Source organism: Microplitis demolitor, chromosome 1, assembly GCF_026212275.2.
Source record: "Microplitis demolitor isolate Queensland-Clemson2020A chromosome 1, iyMicDemo2.1a, whole genome shotgun sequence".
Taxonomy (NCBI): domain Eukaryota; kingdom Metazoa; phylum Arthropoda; class Insecta; order Hymenoptera; family Braconidae; genus Microplitis; species Microplitis demolitor.
Genome location: NC_068545.1, coordinates 20,177,006 through 20,197,983, shown reverse-complemented (window position 1 = coordinate 20,197,983; position 20,978 = coordinate 20,177,006). Strand labels below are relative to the sequence as shown.

General features: G+C 31.9%; 1 protein-coding gene across 5 annotated transcripts in view; it reads right to left on the bottom strand.

The window, feature by feature from the left end:
• Positions 1 to 20,978, bottom strand: part of LOC103571261 (GATA-binding factor 3) — a 123,462-nt gene that overhangs the window by 31,733 nt on the left and 70,751 nt on the right. For 3 of the 5 annotated variants that reach the window (XM_014445023.2, XM_053739953.1, XM_053739950.1), the window contains exons 7-9: positions 14,467 to 15,046; positions 5,801 to 6,874; positions 3,128 to 3,273 (exon numbers count right to left, since the gene is read on the bottom strand). In XM_014445023.2, the coding sequence (XP_014300509.1) occupies positions 3,128 to 3,273; positions 5,801 to 6,874; positions 14,467 to 14,644 (1,398 nt within the window). In that variant the 5' untranslated portion in view covers positions 14,645 to 15,046. Of the gene's footprint in view, positions 1 to 3,127; positions 3,274 to 5,800; positions 6,875 to 14,466; positions 15,047 to 15,158; positions 15,251 to 20,034; positions 20,615 to 20,978 lie in introns of those variants that run through there. The other 2 variants (XM_008549367.2, XM_008549370.2) reach the window with 2 other exon arrangements.

Here is a 20,978-nt window from a genome sequence, read left to right as displayed (position 1 = left end):
ACCTCGGATACACGAGAAAAAGGTACAGGACTCGATATTATTATTGCGCATACATATATATACCTACTTTCCTCTTTATACTCTCTACTATCATACAATTGCAGCAACTTAATATTAAGTAGACAAAAAAAAAAAAAAGTTCAATGATAAGGTAAATTGTTTATAATGAATTGGTTTTTAAAATGTATAGAATTATAAAATTAATTAAAACTTTTAATTTAATAGTATACTATTATAGATGTAAAAAGAGATAATATATATATTATATGTTATAATAATAAATTTATCGTAATTCAGGGTGTGTTAACTAACGATGGTAAAGTTTATAAATGTATGTAATGTGTAATGTGTGTTGGGTTTTAGGATCGTTTTAAAGGAACGTAAGGCTGTATTATATCCAGGGTGGCGAACGCGAGTCGAGAGTAGCATCCCGTATAATCGAGCAAGTATAATGTAACGGTGCTGCATGGTATGGAGAAGAACGGTGGATAGGAATGCCCAGTGTGTTGGAGGGACCGTAACTTGTATCGCGGGAGTATAGATAAGAATCGCGCAAGGGCAAGGAGAGGAGAAAGTTATAAGATTAGTGGCAAGAATGCCATGCGTGGACCCAATGAGTTGACGAAAAAAAAAATATTTATATAAAATGAGATAAAAAAAGGCTTTAAAAATTAACGAGACTTACAGTAGGTCGTTAGCAAACTCATGCAACTTTACTGAGGCTGCGATACTAGAGACTACGGACTTGAGTCGAGACTTAAGACTAGATTGTTGCTTCATTGTGGAATCTTTTAAACGGTTACTTTTATTTTTATGTATTGTGTATTGAAAATTATTTTTAACTGACGCCATTTTACGGTGAGAAAGGAGGAGTATAACGGTTCTGCCTACAAATATATGAATAAAAGCATCGACTACCCCCTAATGTTTATGAAGAAAGCTAAATAAAAAAAAAACATTTTGATATTAATGTTTGTGTGTGCGTGTGTTTGTGTGCAGTGAATAAAGAGATGGAAAAATTCCCAGCTGTTGATCGCTATCTCTGCACTGAATCGAACATGGCGAGCGCACACACACAACAAGGCAGCGAGGGTTGCGTTTCAACCCTTGCTATCTTTGGCATCAAGGGGTGGATACCTCGTCCGCCATACAGGTAAAAAAAATTTCATAAAATAAATAAAATTTTTTTTTTAGTGAAAACTCAGCATGAGACTCCGAGATATCTATTATGACGTCTATTTTTTTTGTTATAAATATATGTATTATAGAGTCGAGTCCATGTGCACCGAAACGTGCATTAAAAAGTGAGATTTTGTTCTCACTGATTTTATTTATTATTATTTTTTTTTTATAAATTACACGCAACAGTACAATGTAAAATGGAGTTAATCATCATCCGCGGGATTTTACTTTTTAGCCAGTGGAGCAAAAGCGCACGCGATTATTTCAAGGATGAATAAATTAATGAAAGTGTGCAAGCAAAAGTTTGCGCATCTCAGATGTTTTTTCATCTAGAGCTTCTGTTTTAAAAAAAAAGTGCCGGACAAACAGGGGTGTAAATAAATGCCGAGGATTTAATGCGAGTACATTATACATGAGTTATTGTAACGGGTGGTCGCTTTATTTTTCTAGATCGTCGATAAAGAAATTTCTTTCAGTCCCATATGTGACAAGGGGTCGTTACTTTAATGCAGTACTTAAAAATATGACTAATTAAATTTTTAATGTTATAAATAAATGAAAATTTTAATTTTCTACTTTAATTAATAGAATTTAAAATTCATTCCGTATAAATAATTTTCATTGAAAAGAGTATCAAAGTCATTTAGAATATGAGTTATTAAATTTACATAAAAATTAATAAACATTTAATATTTTTATGTAAACTTCTTTATGCATTTTACCAACCGGTAATTTTCAAAACGTCTTGCTCTTTACATATATTAATATTATTTATTTTTACTTATCAAATAATACCGAACAAAAGAAAAGATTAAATATATGATTATCATAAAAAAATAAAAAAACTAGACTAAATTATGACCGAGAAAAAAAATGATTGTCATGAAATAAATTATTGAAATGTTTCACACCCTAGGTAACAACGTGTGACAAACCCGATATATACCGAAAATAAATAAATAAATATATATAAAAGTTGATGAGGTAAACACGTGCGTGTTGTCAAATAATAAAATCGTGGATTGAACGTGGTATTGAACGAATATAAAATTCACGTGGTAATGACGAAAATTATAGGCTGTACATACGCGTGACGTTTAAACGCGCGACAACCGGCACTTTAAACCGATCCATATTTTATTAGCCACGGTAACGCACTCACGTGCATCAGTTTCTCATAATGACTAAGTACTGAGGATTCGTTAAATCAACATTAAAAAAATTATATTGAGGGAATAAATATTTTATCAAGGCGTTGATATATCTGCGAGCCCTTCTTGCCCAAATGACGGATGGATGGGCGTGCCCGGGTCTCACCGTCCTGTCACAATATTTGAGCTTCGATCCTCACTAACTTTACCTTATTTATAAAAACACGATCCCTAGACTACAGAACTAATATTAATCATCTTACGACCACTTTCATTCATTTATTATGCAGTACAGTTTAAATTTATCAAGCCTAATTAATTAATTAATAATTATTCTGAGTAATATAAATCTAATTGATATATTTGTCAATAAAATTTAAATTGAGACATTAAATTTTAGTGTTTTATTATTCCAACACTAATTCGATGGATAAGAACATCACTAGCGATGAATATAAATACCATATATATATGTTATATATATAGAGAGAGAGAATTGTTGATCTGAACGAGCAGTTAACGCGAAAGTTATCTTAAGGAAACATTTAGAATGATAATAAAACAGCGATATTTAGTTACGATCAAAGCTAGTGGCTGTCATCAAATGAATTTATCTGTCTTATAACTCTCGTAAGATCAAATATTATAAATATGTATATATTATAGATTATATTGACTGTTAGTTTTGCTTGAAAGCACTTGACGAGATCGAATTGATTAATTAATCAGCAGGTATTATTATTATTATAAATATATATGTATATAAATGTATGTTGAGTAAATTGAGTACTCACCAGACGTCTCTTGGGTTTGATTAACGGTCGATTTTGTCCATTCATTTTGTAATAGAGCCCACAGGCATTGCAGAGATAATGTCCAGTACCATCTCGTCTCCAAAGTGGCGTCGAAGTTGCTCCGCAGTTGACACACTCGCGACCCTCTACGAATATTTATATACCCCAATTATATAAATTATTATTACTTTTTTTATTTTATTATCCAATTATTTATGATAAATATTATTATATCATAATTACACGGAGATTATTTAAGATTAAAAATTAATTTACCGTTAGTAAATCTGCATAATAAATTGCGATTTATTTTTTTTTTCTAAATATTGCTTACAAAATACTTTACACTGAAAAATTTTTTTTTTCAAATTTGTAGGCTTTAATAAATTTATAAGTCAGAAATAATTCGAAATTTAAAAAAAAAATTAGTACTGTATTTAAAAAAAATTTTTGAATTTAAATCTAATTAAATATTTTGATTGGTCAGATGGTATATAAATTTTTAAATAATTATATTGTATTTTAATTGAAGACTACGAATTTTTTTAATTATAAAAAAAAAATATTTTCATTAAAGTTTACGAAATTCAATGGAAATTATAATTAAAAAATAAAAAAAAAATTATATGGTAATGCAAAGTATTTTTTATCATAAAGAATTAAAAATTAAAAAAAAAAATTATTTTTTTTTAATAAATCCAAGCTTACTCTAGACTGGAGAGTAATTTAAATAAAAAAATAATCTCTGTGTATATATAATTATGATGAAATCAAATTGAAATAATAAAATTAAAATTTCAATTAGATTTATACTTTTTAAAGCTTCAGGACAATGAAAAATATTTTTATTCATTTAATTATTATTTTTCTTTGTCTTACAAACATTAATAACTCGCATGCATTGCCGACATACCAATAAGCGATTACCAGAGCAAAAGCAGAACCTTAGGATTGTTAAGACATTATTTTTAATTGCCATTGCAATTTATTATTTTATTTAAGATAAAAACGGGATACAGGATTTTTATATAAATTTTTTTTTTTGTGAGGACAAATAGGGTAACGGTGTATTAAAGATATATAATTAAGAAAAGGAAAAGCAACAGGATTATATATTTGGATTATCGATTGTAATAAAAGAAAAAAAAAAAAAAAAGAAAAAAAAATGTATGTAGATATTAACTTTTTTTTTCCTCATTGATGATTAATATTAATCTTTAGCCAAACCGTGAAGCTGCTTCTCTTCATCCTGAGGTGTGTCCAGCAGTTAATATTTGCAGCGTCATTAAAAAAATAATAATAATAAACTAATGATAATGACTTTATTGTTGTAGAAAAAAAAATTTAATTTTTTTTACTCCGTATTCATTTTTAATTTAAATATTTAAATGTCAAGACTAAATTTATTACCAATGAAAATAATTCAAACAATTTAAATTAAATAATTCAATGGATTATTATTTCTAAGCCGGCAATTATTATTTTAATTTGCGTATTGAACTTAAGATGTAACATATCGTGGGAAGATTTAATTATTTAGTAATCAACAACATGACTTTTCTTTACTTTGATTTCCTCGGCCGCGAATAACTGACGAGTTTTGTATGCGCAGTAAAACTCTCACGCATTTAATATCTAATGAGTCAAAAGTTTTTTTTTTTTTTTTTTTTTTTTAATTTAAATTTAACTATTTTAGAATAAAGTTCTTTTGTTCTCAATCTACTGCTTTTACGCATTACTTTTAAAACTTATTCGTCTTCGTTTTAATTTTCTATTTATATTTTTTTTGCTACGGCAGACTGAACGCGGTAAGAGTCTGTCGCAAGAGTTTAATTAGCGCGCTACCGCAATCGTTAGTCTATTGTTCGCGAAATTAGGGATGTTTTTTTTTAACCCAACGGAACTGACCTACTCGTATAATTGCAAGACTGTGGCAATCGCACGTCTCTGCCTTTTATTTAATAATTTTATTTTCTATTATTATTCATATATATTATTATTGTATTTAATTAGGGAAGACTCTATTAGTCTGTGAAGTAAAAGAAAAAAAAAAATACAGTCGAGTATGGTGGAGACAGAGTTGCTTGTGAATTTTAGCCACACCACATCGAAAAACAATAAATAAAAAAAAAAATGAAACGTGCTCGTGTTGTGATTGCCTGTAGATGCTTCCTAGGCCATTAGTTAATGAGGATTTAAAATTCCTTTAATATAATTATTATTATTTTAATTTGTTTTAATATCATATATCACGTATATAATAATAATAATCGTGGGTGCGCGCGGTTTTGTGGTGGGTGCCACTCAAAAACAGGTCATAACGTGAGCCAAAAATACATTAATAATCGTGGTGTTGTCCAATAACGTCCATTTTCTCAAAATAAAATAATTAAAAATAATTAAAAAAAAAAATAATAATGAACTTAAAATAAATTATTTAAATTAAAAACAATAAATGAAACCATCGCTGGCCATTAAAATTAATAAGAGAACAACTAAATTGTGACAATCTAGTATGTTAGATAAAAATAAATTAGAAGCAAACCAATAAAATAAATGAAACCATAAACCAAGCCAAGTGTTAAAGAAAATGAATAAAGAATAAATAAATAAATGAATAAAATAATAAAGTAAATAAATGATAAAAAAAGAAGAAAAGAAAATGCCGCTTACCGGCGGACGTTCTGGACTTGTTCCTCGGCTTTTGCTGCTGCTGTTGTTGGGAACCGGGTGAATTTGGGGTGTTGCCGTGCGAGGAGCCAAGAAGTTTTGCGTCAGGACTGACAACACCGGGTACACCGGTTGTTGCGTGATGGGATCCAGAAAACAACGAGGATCCGTTGTGTGGATTGTGGGCGTGATGGGTAGGATACTGTAGGTGCGAATACATGTTGTAAGCGCTCGCAGTAGGATCATACTGGGAAGTTGAGGTCGCGTGATGATGATGGTGGTGATGGGAGGCAGGATGATAGGAGTCCCTGCACGATGGTGAAGTAGCACCGCCAGGATTCTGGTAATCCTGTTGTTGCTGCTGTGCATTCGCTTGTTGATTTGCCGATTGCTGCTGCTGCTGTTGTTGCTGCTGCTGTTGGCCATTAACAGCCGAATTTGTACCACCACCGGCACCATTATTCGTGGATTGGCTATTACCTTCTCGCTGTTTCACCTGGCCACCGCCTCCGCCGTTATTGCCCCCGTTGTGCTGATGTGGGGGTGAAGGTGCGCCGTGATGATGACCCAGCATCACCGATGGTTTAACGTCACACGAGCCACCCGATGTTGCTCCCAGTGCGTCTTGGTGGTGCATAAATGCCCCCATCACAGCCGCATGTGCCACTGCCGCTTGGTATTCGCTGTTACCACCACCAAGACCCAGTGAATTGCTTCCATTATTTGTACTATTGTTATTGCTCGCTGAATTATTGTTGTTATTTGTTGTGGAACTCGTGCTAGTGGTTATGCTGTCAGGGGTAGCGTCTTTAGGCGGCGTGGGTGGAAATGAAAACAGGTTGTGTCCTCCATTGACACCGTGGCTTGACAAACTCACAGTGGTAGGTGGTAACGACGAGCCCAAAGGACTCTGAGGTTTATCTTCTGCAGTCCCACCGGTCGACGCCGTTGTCGCTGGAAATGCCCACGGCTTAGCGTCTCCCGCTGTACTGGATAACCAGGGATGGATGCCGTGAAAATGTGGACGGCAGACCTGACTCACTGGTCCACCAGATACGCCACTTCCTGCCATTCTACCTGTTAACAAAAATACAGTAATTAGCGCGGCTATTTAAATAATGTCTTTGAGCAACATCAACATTAGTTAAAAAATTAAAACACTCGTACCATAATTATAAAGAAGGATGATTAGGAGTTGAATGTAATAAGTCCGGGCGTCATGTGACTTGATGTACGTGCTGCGTGTTTGGAATAATTGGCTTTTTGCAAGTGACTTTTGCCCACGGGGGAAAAGCTAATTGCGACGGCTTAATTAACCGGACCGGCCAAGAGGAACGTGGATTACCGATTCCTTGTCGCAAATTATATACGAGCCAACCTCATACACTGGATATCAATCTCCACACATACACACACATATATATCTATGTATAAACACTTAATTTATTTCCGTGTGGATGTATTTATGTGTTCATATACATTATCATACATACATGTGTGGATTTAACACCGGACCCAACAGTTAAAACTCTTAGAAAAGAACATACATGAGATTCCTTAGATTTCCATATAAGTATTAACGCGCGTTCTCGCGAGTTACGTGAGCTCACTCGGATAATTAACCGTTGGTTGGTGCACATGTGTACTTGCGAATTTCATCACCCTCGTGACGTCTTATTTTTATTATAATGACGTTTATATTATTTATGATAACTGATAACGTCCATAATTGTGAATGTCTTCCGACATGTCGCGGCTTTTTGCGTAAGAAAATAAAAGGAGATCGATAGTAAAACACAAGCTCTTGAGATTTTTAAAAAATAGGTGAAACGAATTCTTTAAAAGCGATTATCGTGACGGGTATGCGCAAGAAGGCGTCGCGACGCCGAGTCTATTCGATGATCGCGTGATCGCTGAACCCAAGGACCTAGAGGTTTTCTTTCGTTCGTGTTAGGGCTATTTTCTTTTCTTTCATTATTATTCTTTTTCTTTTTTGTTAAAACTCATACGTAGAACCCAGTCCACCCACTTGGTTTCTTTTTCCCGAGAGAAGCTTTCAAATGAAAAGGATTCTTTCTCGATTGGCGTCGACTCGGCACGCGGCTCTTATTACCTGAGCTTACCTGGCACGGAGGCGCAAGCGTCCAGGATCGATATATCGAACGTTTCTTGCCAGGTCGAGCCTGCCACCTTCAAATGCGCTATGCAATACTCTCTTTCTCTTTTTACACTACATATTATTAATTTTAAATAAAAATTTTTACTCCAACTATTGTACTATTTTATCATAAATAGACCCAAGTCTCGTGTAAATTATTTTTTCATTACATTTCACTGCGTGAATTATTTCACACTTTCATGCAGTGAGAGTACACTTTTATTAATATAAATACTGCGCATTAATTTTTTGTTTGCTTTTATAATTTTATGTAATTCATCATGCGAGTATTTAGAGAAAGAGGATGAAAAAAAAGTTTCTTACTAAGTAACGAGTGTCAGATCATGGAGAGTAAAAAATAAGACTTGAATAGCCGCCGCTTTAAAACTTTATTCCGACCTTTTTTTACCCATCTGAATTTTTTTTTAATTTTTTTTTGGTCTACTTAAAAGTATAATATATAAGTTGTTATTTAAATGTATGAATGTTATATTTTATATTGCTATTGTGTAACCTTAAATGGTAGCAGGTAAAAAGATAGCTCTCGAGGTTGTTTTTAGCAATAACCGTGGATGAGTTTGCCTGCACGTGACTCGTCGGTAAACGAGTAGGCGAGCCATCGATAGGCCGACATGCACGCGCAGTTGGATTGTAGCGTCTCGTTGCAGTGACAAATGTCGCAGGATTCCACTGAGAATTTTATTCTCTAGTAGATATATAGCAAAGCGCTGAGAAAGAAGCTGCTGCTGTTGCTGATTTTGCTTATACTCTTTACTCTTTACTCTTAACTCCTTACTCCAGCTACTGCGATTGCTCTCCTCTGGAGAGACCTTCATAAGAGGAATAAAGACAGAGTTTAAAGAAAGAGATAAAGATGAGACGAGAGCTGATCTCGTTTGCAGAACCACTGTAGTGTAAAAAAGCAAAGTGGTTAGAGAGAGAATTCTCGAGGCACGCCATATTAGAAACAACTTGGCTTCCTATACGGCGCCGCTTTTCCTTGATAGTTCTCCTATATATACCATCAGCAAAGAGTTCGCTACTTGTTTTTATTTATTCTTATTCTACCCGTTTTAGTCTTAATTTTTTTACTTTTTTTTCATTGCCGTGATATGTTACACATCTTTTACCAGTCTCAGGGGACAGACAGCAACCGGGATGCTGGTCCATGAAATTCAGACCACGAACACACTTTAAAATCATTGAGACAAAAATTACTTTGCTCAATATTATACATTTTAATATATAAATATAAATAAATAAATAAAATATAAAACTTTTAAATTTTTTAAAATTACTCCGAAATTAATGTAAATTTTGACTCAACAGTCCAGAGTCCAGTTCAAAAAATTTTAGCCGCATTTAAATTTAATTACTTTGAATTTTTTCATTTATTCTGATGATGAGAATAAATTAATTGGAATATTAAGCAATCGATTTTTAAATAATTATACATATATTTTCCTGATGATGATGATGATGATAATGATTATGGTGATGAAGACTGCGGACAGTATATCAGCGAATAAATTTCACAACAGTGATAATTAGTATTATGGCTGTCGAGCTCCTAGATAATTGTCGAGTCAGATATATACATACATACATACATATATAAATACATGTATTCTCATAGCGCTTGCGGCTGCGGTACAGCAGATCGTGCAGACAAAACCACACACACACATGTTACAAGACTAAGAGAGAGACAGAGTGTCGATGAATATTCATTAAAAATGTAGATGGTGGCCATTATATCACGAACGAGGAGATCAAGATGGCGGTGGATAGCGCATCCGGTTCCCTTGCCAGACTCACATGGATTTTCATGCAAGCAAATTCTATATTTGTCTATAAACTGGATTCTTTCCTCATCCATCTCCATCAGTATGATCATCATCCCTGTTCTGGACAATAAATTAAATTAAAGTTTTAGCATGTTTTCCTTTATTAGTTTTCTACAAATCACTTGACCTTCCTGTTAAATATTTTATACGGGCACTCGAAATTTGTGTATATGTGTATATATATTTTGTAGCAAACGTCCATCAGAGAATGAAGTTGTCCTTACACGTGTATTATTCGAGGAGCGTGGACATAAAATCCTCGGCGATTACATCGATTCGTTGCTGTATGAGAACTACGAGAGAGAAAGAGAGAGGGAGTAGTATTATAAGGGGTCCAGTTCGGCGACAATTTCGTATGCTAATCGACCGGTGTGTCTAGTCTTTTATTTACAAGTTTAAATACACAGTTCCAGTTTATACAACACTAAAAAAAATTTATCCCTCTATACAAGGTCAAGGTTTTCGTGTTTCAGTAAAATAATAAATATTTTCACTTTTAAAAAATATTAATTACTAAACCTCATTATCACTTTTATTAAATTTATGTCTGTATAATAATCATAATAATGAGTAATAGAAAACATAAAATTGTAACTCTCTCCAACAATTTTCCAGTTCAAGTGTCAGTGCTACCCAACATCAGTTTGCTGAATAAAATAAAGCGTCGGCTGGGATATCACTAGCGAGAATAGACGAGGATACGAGCAGACTAGTACAGAGGCACGCCTGCTGCTGGATATAATATTAAGTGTACACGCGAACGCACACGAGAGCGCAGCAAAACTAACGAGTGTAAAGGGGTCTGCATTCCATGGCGTCACCGATTCTTCAGGTGAATATAATCCTGATGGATGAAGAGCGAAAGGAGCAAGCGAATATTAAACAGCTCCAGAGAAATAAATAATAATCATGATAAAAGAGTGTAAGGATCAAGAAATGATAAATAACTTGACTTGAGTACACATCATAGCAACAATACATACATGGACTATGTATATAATTATAAATATATATATATATATATATATATGCATATATACTTTCCATATATACATGTGTGTACTCCTTAGAATTAATTTGGATGCGTTTGACGTCGTGCATCAGCAAAGACGTTGTTTTGTGTTTACTCTTTGCCGACACTCACATCTAGCGACTCTAGACTCTTTTATAGAACTCTCATGATCGGTGAATCGATCACGTAGTACAGACGTGCGATTTCCGTGCCGCTTCTGCGACACCTCCGGGATTAAATCAATCTGAGATAAATAGAAAAATAAAAACCATCGTGTATATATAGATATATATGAATAAAGTAGTTTGTGTATCGATACTTTATACTGTAATGCTGACATCCAAGTAGAAACGTGATAAATAGATCGGTGGATCATGATAAAAATCAAACTCTACCAAATGAAATCATGATGCAATATTGATCGATCAATTTTTATATGAAGATAAAACATATATAAATGTATTCTAAAATAGAAGATATGTATTTTCAATGATATTTGAAAAAAAAATTAAAAGTTGTATTATGCTCACTTTTGATAAATTGTATGCAACTTGTGTTTTCTTTTCATCTCTATAAATATATTATTATTATTATAAAATAATTTTATATACAAGAGTATAGATCTGGTGAATTGAATCAACGCGCGCTCTTACTTTCTGTACTTTTCTCTTTCTATCTCTAATGTATTTTATATATACATATATATGTAATATATATAATACATCTTAACGCGCGAGGAATAACAAACTGCAATTACTCACGTCGTTGAGTGCACATGAATATATAGGTAGATATTGCGATTATGAATTTCTAAGAATCGTTTTACTCAAACTCCAAATACAACAATCACTAACTCACTCGGTTAAAGTATTTATAAATTTATGTTTTGATAATTTTCACAATAGCTTTAATTACTCCAATTAGAGAACAATAAAAATTAACTGCAAAATAGTAATAATAAAAATAATTAAATTAAATATATACCTAACACTTTATATTGTAACGAAATATATATTTTTAGATGTGAAAAAAATACTTTTTATGAACTTCCTTGAACTCGCGCTCCTACTACACATATTAGTATATATCTATATATATTTTATAATAATAAAAAAAAAAAAAAAAAAAAAAAAAACGAGAAATTTACGTGATGCGAAAAAAATTTTAAGAAAATAACATCTTATAGTACTCAAGTGCCCCCAGCAGCGTAAGATATTTTTTTTTAAACTTTATCCTTATTCTCCCTCATTCCTCTACTCCTGCTTTTGATCGATGTAATAACATACAATTTTCACCGTGAAATTGACCCTGCACCACTTTGCAGTTTTTTGATACTCTAGTTTTAAAATTCTTCATCGATCAGTAATTCATTACAAACAATGCGATTGAAATAAAATTTAGTTAATTACTTAAAAAAAAAAAAAAAAAAAAAAAAAAAAAAAAAAAATTCAAAATCAACACAAATTTACATCCCTAATTAATTTAACGAAATTTATAAACTTTAAATGAGACGGATAAAAATTTTTAAAATTTTTTCAGAGAACCACAAATATGATGAATAATAAAATCCGCGAATTGGTGGATGTAACAGCGAGATGACCCGTTCGCGAGTCTTCTCTTGGCTCCGCCTTCGGTTGCCGTGTACATTTGCACAAGATGGCGTCGTCCAAGAGCCGCGAGCCACCGTGTATTCTCGCGTTCTCGACACACACCATATAATACACCTCAACAACACACACACTCACATATATATTATACATTACATATATAAAATAAACACACATATTATTAAGTGTTATAATACATGTATGTATATATATAAATGCTTCCGCTTTAGTCTGCTGTAAAATACAATTGGAGAAAAAACCTGATTTGACCCCCACGACAAGCCATCACCATCATCATCATTGCGATCCCCATACATAAATTCCCCGACTTTAAATATTTAATTTTTTTCATTTATTCTCGTGCTTGGACAAAAAACCGAGAGCTCCAGTGTCAATGGATCAATGATCGATCAAACGTGACAGTCGATCTGATAAACACTGGGAGCAGGAAGAAAATATGAGGTATATTCTTATACATCCCCAGTTTTATACAGACAACAATATAAATATATGTACATATATATGTACAACATATACATAAATGTAACCTATAAAACGAAGAGTTGAGGCATCAGCGCGCGCCTCCCTGTGGCCTGCAATTACGTATGCACCTCTCTCAGACCCCGTGGCTTTACGGTTGGCTGCGCTTCCTTCCTGTCTGCCGCAACCACTGCGCCGTGCTCTTACGCCTTCTTCTTCGTCTTCTTCTTCTTCTTCTTCTTTACTCCCTCTCTGGTAAGTTTACAAGTCCATAAGACAACATGATCTCCCTCGCTCTTGCACTACGTCGTTTTCCTTATCATACACTACCTAGTACAGTAGTCACTAGTGCTAATTAAAAATATAGACTCCACTAAACCCTGCTCACACACTTTTGAATCCACTCCGTTAAGTCCATGGTTACATGCAAAATCTACCCATGCTCCATTATTGTCCTGGTCATCAATTCAGTGTCTGTCCTTCTGTTGGTTTTCTATACAAGTAGATGACGTGTAACAGAGCTCAAGACTGGGATAGTTGATGTTCATGGCCATAAATTGGATCTCATACAATTTTATTGTATAAAAAAATAGAAAAAAAAAGTTTAAGACAAGTAGCAAGTAAAAGTTGGTAAAGAGATACTCGAGGTCAAATCTTCTTGAGTATATATATATGTATGGTATACCAAAAAACATGACATTGTAAAAGTAGAGTAGAGAGAACGAATGGAAGTAAAAGGGAGTTGGGCCAGGATGCCACGAGCTACGATAAGTATGATCCATGTCGGCTAAAATCAGGGATATCGCGTTCCAAGGGCCTTACATATATAGAGTTTCGAATTACATACGTCTCTTTTTATCATACATACACACAACTACACACATGTAACATATATGTATATAATTTATGCCTCGGTTTGTTTCTACCCCCGAGCCATAAGCTGATGATCCAAGCCGCCGGTTGATGGTCAACGTTTCCACGAATCGAATCGGCATGAGCACAAATTGAATCACGCTCCCTCGGTAATATTTTACAGGCTGCGCTGAGTTTAGTACAAAGGACGATGTATAGATGAAATGAGAAAAATGTATAATATATATATATATATATAAGCAGTTGCAAAATGAGGAGACGAGAAAGAGTTGGATGTAAAGTCGCGATAACATTGACGCTGTTCTCATTACGGCCAAGCGTGTTAAATACTTGGCACATGCCAACGAGGATCTAAAGAAATCGAGAGGGTGATCGACCCGGCAATCTCTTACCATCTCACTTATTAAGAAAAAGATTAAAAGAGGCTGCTCATATACAGAAACGTATTTATATATGATGTTTACTAGAGTCTAGTCATGAACGAGACGATTCGGGGGTTGAAAGGCCGCCGTCAGACATAAATCGCAAGTTTAGTGGGCGACTTTTTATTAAAACTCGAGCTTTTTGACTAAAAAGTGAGAGTAGTTTAAAAGATGTTTATTTTTTTAGTTTGTTTGACGGCGCGAAATACAAATTGAGATTTTTTTTTAATGAGAAAATAATAATAATGATAATTAATAGTGTGTACTCACTGTGAGCGTAGTGGGCGGCTGCTGCGGGATGATGAGGCGTCGGCGCTGCATGAGGGTAGTAAGTTCTATAGTCGGGGTTGACACCGGGCACACCCGCACCCCCAGCACCCGCAGACTCTAGACTCGTCCTCGGCGGCTCATACCAACGCGCCGCGCTCGATTCGCTGCTCATGTCCATTATGTCCAGAATTTTTGTAGCTTTACTTCGTGCGCTTCGAAGCGCCCCGTACGGTTTGAGAGAAAAAATGGATTTTTTATATTATTCTTCTGTCCCACGCCTAGATAACCAGAGTGGGGATTTATACTGCGTGTGCGTATCACACACGCACACGTAACGCGGACAAGAGCAAATTAATTGATATTGAGTAACGAAGAAATTTAACTCAGAAATAGATATAAATATATATATATATGAATATTAGAATAAGTGAATGAAATGAGAAAAAAGATTCAGGAGATTCAAGTCCCGGAGGATCGGACCCTCGTAGTAATCTCGTTGCTGATATTTCATATGGTTTCTCTTTCTCCGGTCCAAGTCTTGAATGATTATTTGGTTTGAATTAAATACATCGAGGATAATCTGAAATCAAATTTAATTAAATGTTAATTTAAGCTGATATTAAGTACTGATAGATTTTTTTAAGAGTTATAATTAATATAGACTACGGTAGTGATTGTGAGAAAAATCTTACGATCAACGAAGCTGAGAATGGACGGTGGGCGATTGTATCGAAGTCTTGACCAAATGTTTAATGTAATCAGCGGTTTGATAACATATATATAGATATACACATATATGTATGTATAAATAAACATATAGATTTGTAATTGGGTGGTTGAGGTTCAGTGGGGACTAAGCAGCTACTTTGTGCGTGATAACACTGAAATAATTGCATATCAATTTTTATCATCAATCCTTTATTTTTTTTCTTCGCTATCAGGTTATTCAAAATGACCGCCCGTAATTATTTTTGTACATTAATTTAAAAAGTTAAAAACAAAATTGATTATTAATTGATAATAAATATATACACTGTAAAAAGTTTTCTGAAGACTGCGTATTTTATTTAATTCTCTCGGAGTCAATTCGAATTTAAATAAAATCCAGATCACTCCGAATTCATTAATTTGAAAAAAAATTTCCTATTTACTCCGTATGCGAAGTAATTTTTTTTTAAACTCCGGAACTGAGTTACGAAGTAAATTTGGATTTAAATAGAATCCGTAATTACTCCGACGTTACTCCCGATTTTTTACAGTGTAATAAAAAAATATGTAATATTGATTATATATATAAATGTCCGGTCAACGGAATACGTGAGTTGGTTAAAAATATATATAGAGTATTCGAAAACAACTTGATCGATAAGATATCCGAAAAAAAATATTTTATGATAAGATAATATTTAAGGAGACTGTAAACTACAATATAAAATTTTTTTTTTTTTTTTTTTTTTTCAAAATTAAATATTTAAAGGCTAAAAAAAAATTAACGACGTACATGAACTAATGAGATTATTATCGGCGATAATTTATTTGAAGTGTTAGGTAATGATTTAATAATTTTAAGTTATTTTAAAATTTAAATTTTGTTTCCTGTATAAGTAACGTGTGTACTTTTAAGTAACTGTCTAGTTGTATCTGATAAATGTTATCGATAAAGCAAAAGTCGTGTATTGATTATATTATTTGACGTTAGAAATAAAGAAAAAAAAACGTTCTGATAAATTTTAGATCTTGATTTTTCGATTGGAAAAAAAAAATAAATTTTATAAGTAAGCAAGTCTTTAGTAATTTACAGTAATTTAATTTTGATCTGTATTAAATGCAATTACAAAAGCGATTAATTACACTGCGATAAGTAGACTAATTACTGAGGCTATAAAGTCTATATAAAGATAATTTTTGAATTAAAAAATTTCATGACCATCACAATGTTTTTTACTTTGTCTGGTATTGATTTCGACAAAAGAAATAAACGTCTAATCGAAAAACGAATTAACGTTGAACATTTATTAAATGTCGTCATATATTGCCATCGGGATATTAAAAAAAATTCCAACATTATTGCGTTCGATATTTTATCAAACAAAAGATATGAATTTGGAACTTGGACTTGAAAACAAAGTTGATAAAAAAAAATCTTTTTTTATTGTGACATGAAAATAAATTAATTTGTAAAAAATAAAAAAACCCACTCATAAAAACAAGGATTTATAGCAAAAACTTAAAATACACATATACTGTAATATATAATTATAATTTCTAAATTAAAGACCGTCAAATATTGGTAATTATAACTGATAATGAAATCAGAATTATAACTGTAAGGTGTAATAATTTTAATTACTTAACTCAATCTTTATTATTAGTCATACAAACTATTGATAATAAGTGACTAAAAAGAATAAATAAAACATTTGGAAAAATGAACTGAATAAAAATTTTTTTATGTATTAATTCAAGTAAATAAAAATTTAAAAAACGATAACGATCGATTGATCTTTTCCCCAACGCAATCTTATCTAATTTCGGTAATCAGACTTTTGTAACTGAAGTTATAAAAAAAATTTCGAAATTATTTTCAATTGATAACACGTATTTTTAATCAGCCCAGAGACAAAAAATTATTAAATTTTTATGTACACGGAAAAAAAAATTGAGTCAAGAAAATAGTTTGGAAGACAGACGTTTTCGAACCAAGTCAAGGATTTTCGAGTCAAAAAAATTTGTCTTCGTTAAAGAAAATTCGTTTCAATCGAAGGAAATTTCTCTTTTATCCAAAAAAAATTTGTTTTCAAAAAAATTTTATTGAGAATTTATAACTTCAAATCACTAAAGTATGTATAGATATAATTACTAGTCAACTGAAGTTAAAAGTAATGATAATTTTAAGATAATATATAATATGAATATATATATATATAAATATACATATATAAAATTATAAATTTATTATTAATAAAATAATAAAATAAGTGAGTAAAATCCTACTTTCCAGTTACTCTCTGTACGTGAAAGTGGACTTGTACCACTCTCTTATATATATATATATATATATATATATATATATATATATATATATATATATATATATATATATATATATATATACATATACTTTAACAATAAAAAATCATCATATAAATGTCAGATAACAAAATAATTCTATTAATTCTTATATATATTAGCAGTCTCTGTCAATCTTTACGTCTCTAAAATATAAAATCCCCCAACCCAAATATAAAAACCGCAGCCTTGTCATAATGGTCCACCTCAAAATGTTTTACATGCATTTATAATAAAAAAAAAGTAGCAAAATTCAGCAGACAAAAAACAGCAAGTCACTGAAATTTCTTTTTAAATTTTTATTAGCAGTGAAACATTCACGGCAGACACGTCCTTGCATATATTTCTGATACATTTATAAAACAAATATTAGTCAGAAGTTTAAAAAATTTCGGAGCAAATTTAAAGACTAATTTATACTCATGCCGTGTTTCCCACACTAATAGCAACAAGAACCGGGCTATATATTATTTGTAATTTTATTTAGAGTGAAAGGATGAGATAAAAAATGAACCGCCGATTCTTTATATTAAATACAATCGCCGTCCGACGGTGAATTGGGTGAGTGGTTTAAAAACTTACATTTAGTATTTGTTGCGACTCTTTTAAATTTTATTGAAATATAGTCAAGACTCGTACCGAAAGAAGATGAGACCGCTAAGGACTTTGCTGTCGTTTTGGTAACTCAATATAAAAAAAAATATACAATTCTTGAGGTCGATGTAGGACGTTCTATATAAAAATAGTATACATATATATAGAGATCTATAGTGTATACTGTCCGAAAGTAAATCTTCAAAGGAATATCTGAAACGGTTTTGTTGGCCGTCGCACGCGCCCTGCTGAGCCGACGATGGCAAGTGTAACTCGATCAAGTGGATATGTCGCAAGTGAGATACTTTCAAGACTTTTTTACTCAACTTATAATCAAGCCTTTTATAATTCAAACCTTTTTAAACTAAACCCTCCACTTAATTATATTCAAAAAAAAAATAAACAACTTTTCAAAAGCTTTTAACACAGAATTCGAAGAATTTTTGCCGCAAAAAGTCGTAACTTGCAAGAAAATGTTTACCCGCTGAAATAAATTTTTTGAATTATAAATTAAAGACGTTAATATTCTTGAGGCAGAAAAAATTTTTATTGTGCTAAGAAATCTTTATCTGCACTTGATAATATTACGGTAAATAACAAAATAAATTTAATAGACAATTACATTGTACTGATATGAAAACTGGTACTTAGTAATTTAATTATTTGAGACAAATGAAAATCTAGTAATCAACTCTTTTATAATAAAAATAAAATTATTTAAAATTTAATCGACTGCGATGTTTCAATAAAAAATATTTATTAAAGAAACTTTGCGGAAGATAATAAAGTTAATTGCATAAACTATTGTCTCATTGCAATTACACTGAGTTACTGTAAGTATGAAAAAAAATTTATATTAAAGACATCTGTCTAAGCCACTTATTGACAAACTAAATAAATATGAACTCAAACTTATTTAAATAGTCTATTAAATAAACGGTATTTGAAATTCGCGGGTAATAAAATGAAAATTAGTCGCGATATTATACTTGCTAATTACTAATTACTAATTAAAATCATAATTATAATCATATATAAAGTCTGGATTGTAAACACGTCTGTGAGGGTTCTTCGTTATTTTTTCTCTCTACGTCCAATTTAAAACTCATTTACTTTACTCCGATATATATTCATTTGTAATATTTATGTGCATGAGTGTTTTTTTATGGTTTAAAAGCTAATATATCTTAATACTCTAAACAAAGTGGGAAAAGTTGATAGAGTCGTTTATTGTTCTCTATTATAAACTCGAGATGTAAGACAGACTGTTCCGTTTCAACTTGACGGCTTTTGTTTACATCAGAGATATGTGAGAAATAATAAACTAATTATATTTTGTTTATTATAAAAAAATATATAAATACATTTTTTTATATTTAAGATCTTGATATTGTTTATGAAAAAAATATTTAATTAAGAGTTATTTAAATTTTTGAGTGAATTATAAAATTTGAATTTGAATTTTTACGCGCCGACGGCAAAACCACGGTACCGGTGTAAAGTTTAGTCGCCGTAATTTATTTATTATTTAAAAATCTTCGTATATTTATTTATAATCAACACTTGGTAAATTATATATATGATCATTTTCAATTGTAATTTAATTTAATCACGACACTTGTAATTTGTACACTAAAATATTCACATAAAAAATTTAAATGTAAATAAGAATTTAAAAATAAAATGTATGTTTGAATATTTATGACCGTAATAGTAAATTGTAAATATAATTTTCAAATGAATAAAAAAATTTGAACACTCGCGACACTGCTGCCCCCGGTGGTTAAAATTAGATAAAAATATTTATTATTTGAAACTGGCACCAACGAAAAAAAAAAAAAAAAAAAAAAAAAAAAAACGAATGAAGTAAGTAAAATTACAAGATAAAAGGTATTTATCCCTTACCTTATCTATAAGTGATCTATCCAGTGATAAGAGTTTTAGTATTCGCTCATAAATAAACTGATCAACAAATTAATTTATGTATTATTATTATTATCATAAAATTCTCATTTACAATCACTAAGTTATCACCAAAACACTGCACTGTACACAAACACGGCACATGGCTGTTTATTTATTTAAATATATATATAAATATATTTCCTAAGCTCTAATCTCTTGGTGCTCAAGGTTCACTTATCCGTCAGTGGATAAACAGGACAAGAAAATAAAATACCATGGAGATGAACAAAAGAAATAATAAAATAAAAAAAATAATCCAATATATATTCACTGACACACACGATCGTGTTTACCAAACTCGATTGTCGCAACGTGAATCGATTGTTTAATTATTATTGGTAAATAATAATCGAGTTTGTGCACTTACGTATTTCGTTAATAAAATAAACCGCGTATATAATATATTTATCTTCAAACTGATGATTTAATATTAGTAATATAATATATAATGTCTTATATAGAGTGACATATAATTTAAACGCACGCGCGCACAACTCGTCGATGCAACTGTCGTGGCACCCGGCGCGGAACTAAAGCGCATGAAAACACGACAACCCGAGTCCCCCACATTCGTGTTCACTCGGAGATGCTCGGGAGATATCGGAAAACTTCGGGTCGCTGTGGCAACGCCTACGATATTCAGTCCCACCCCCTCCGCGGGCGGTAACTTGACTTACCCCCCACTTACATCCCCTACTCGCGTACATAAGTTACTCTCCTCTTGTGCTTCCGTTTTCTTATACTCGATTCTCGTCAATATTTTTTTTTCTTTTGTTTTTTGTTTACCCCAACCCGAAAGTTTGCATCAGTAATTTTGAATTTTTACTAAGAATTATATTGTATTTTTCAAAAATTAATAGTCTGCTTCAATATTTCATTGGCGG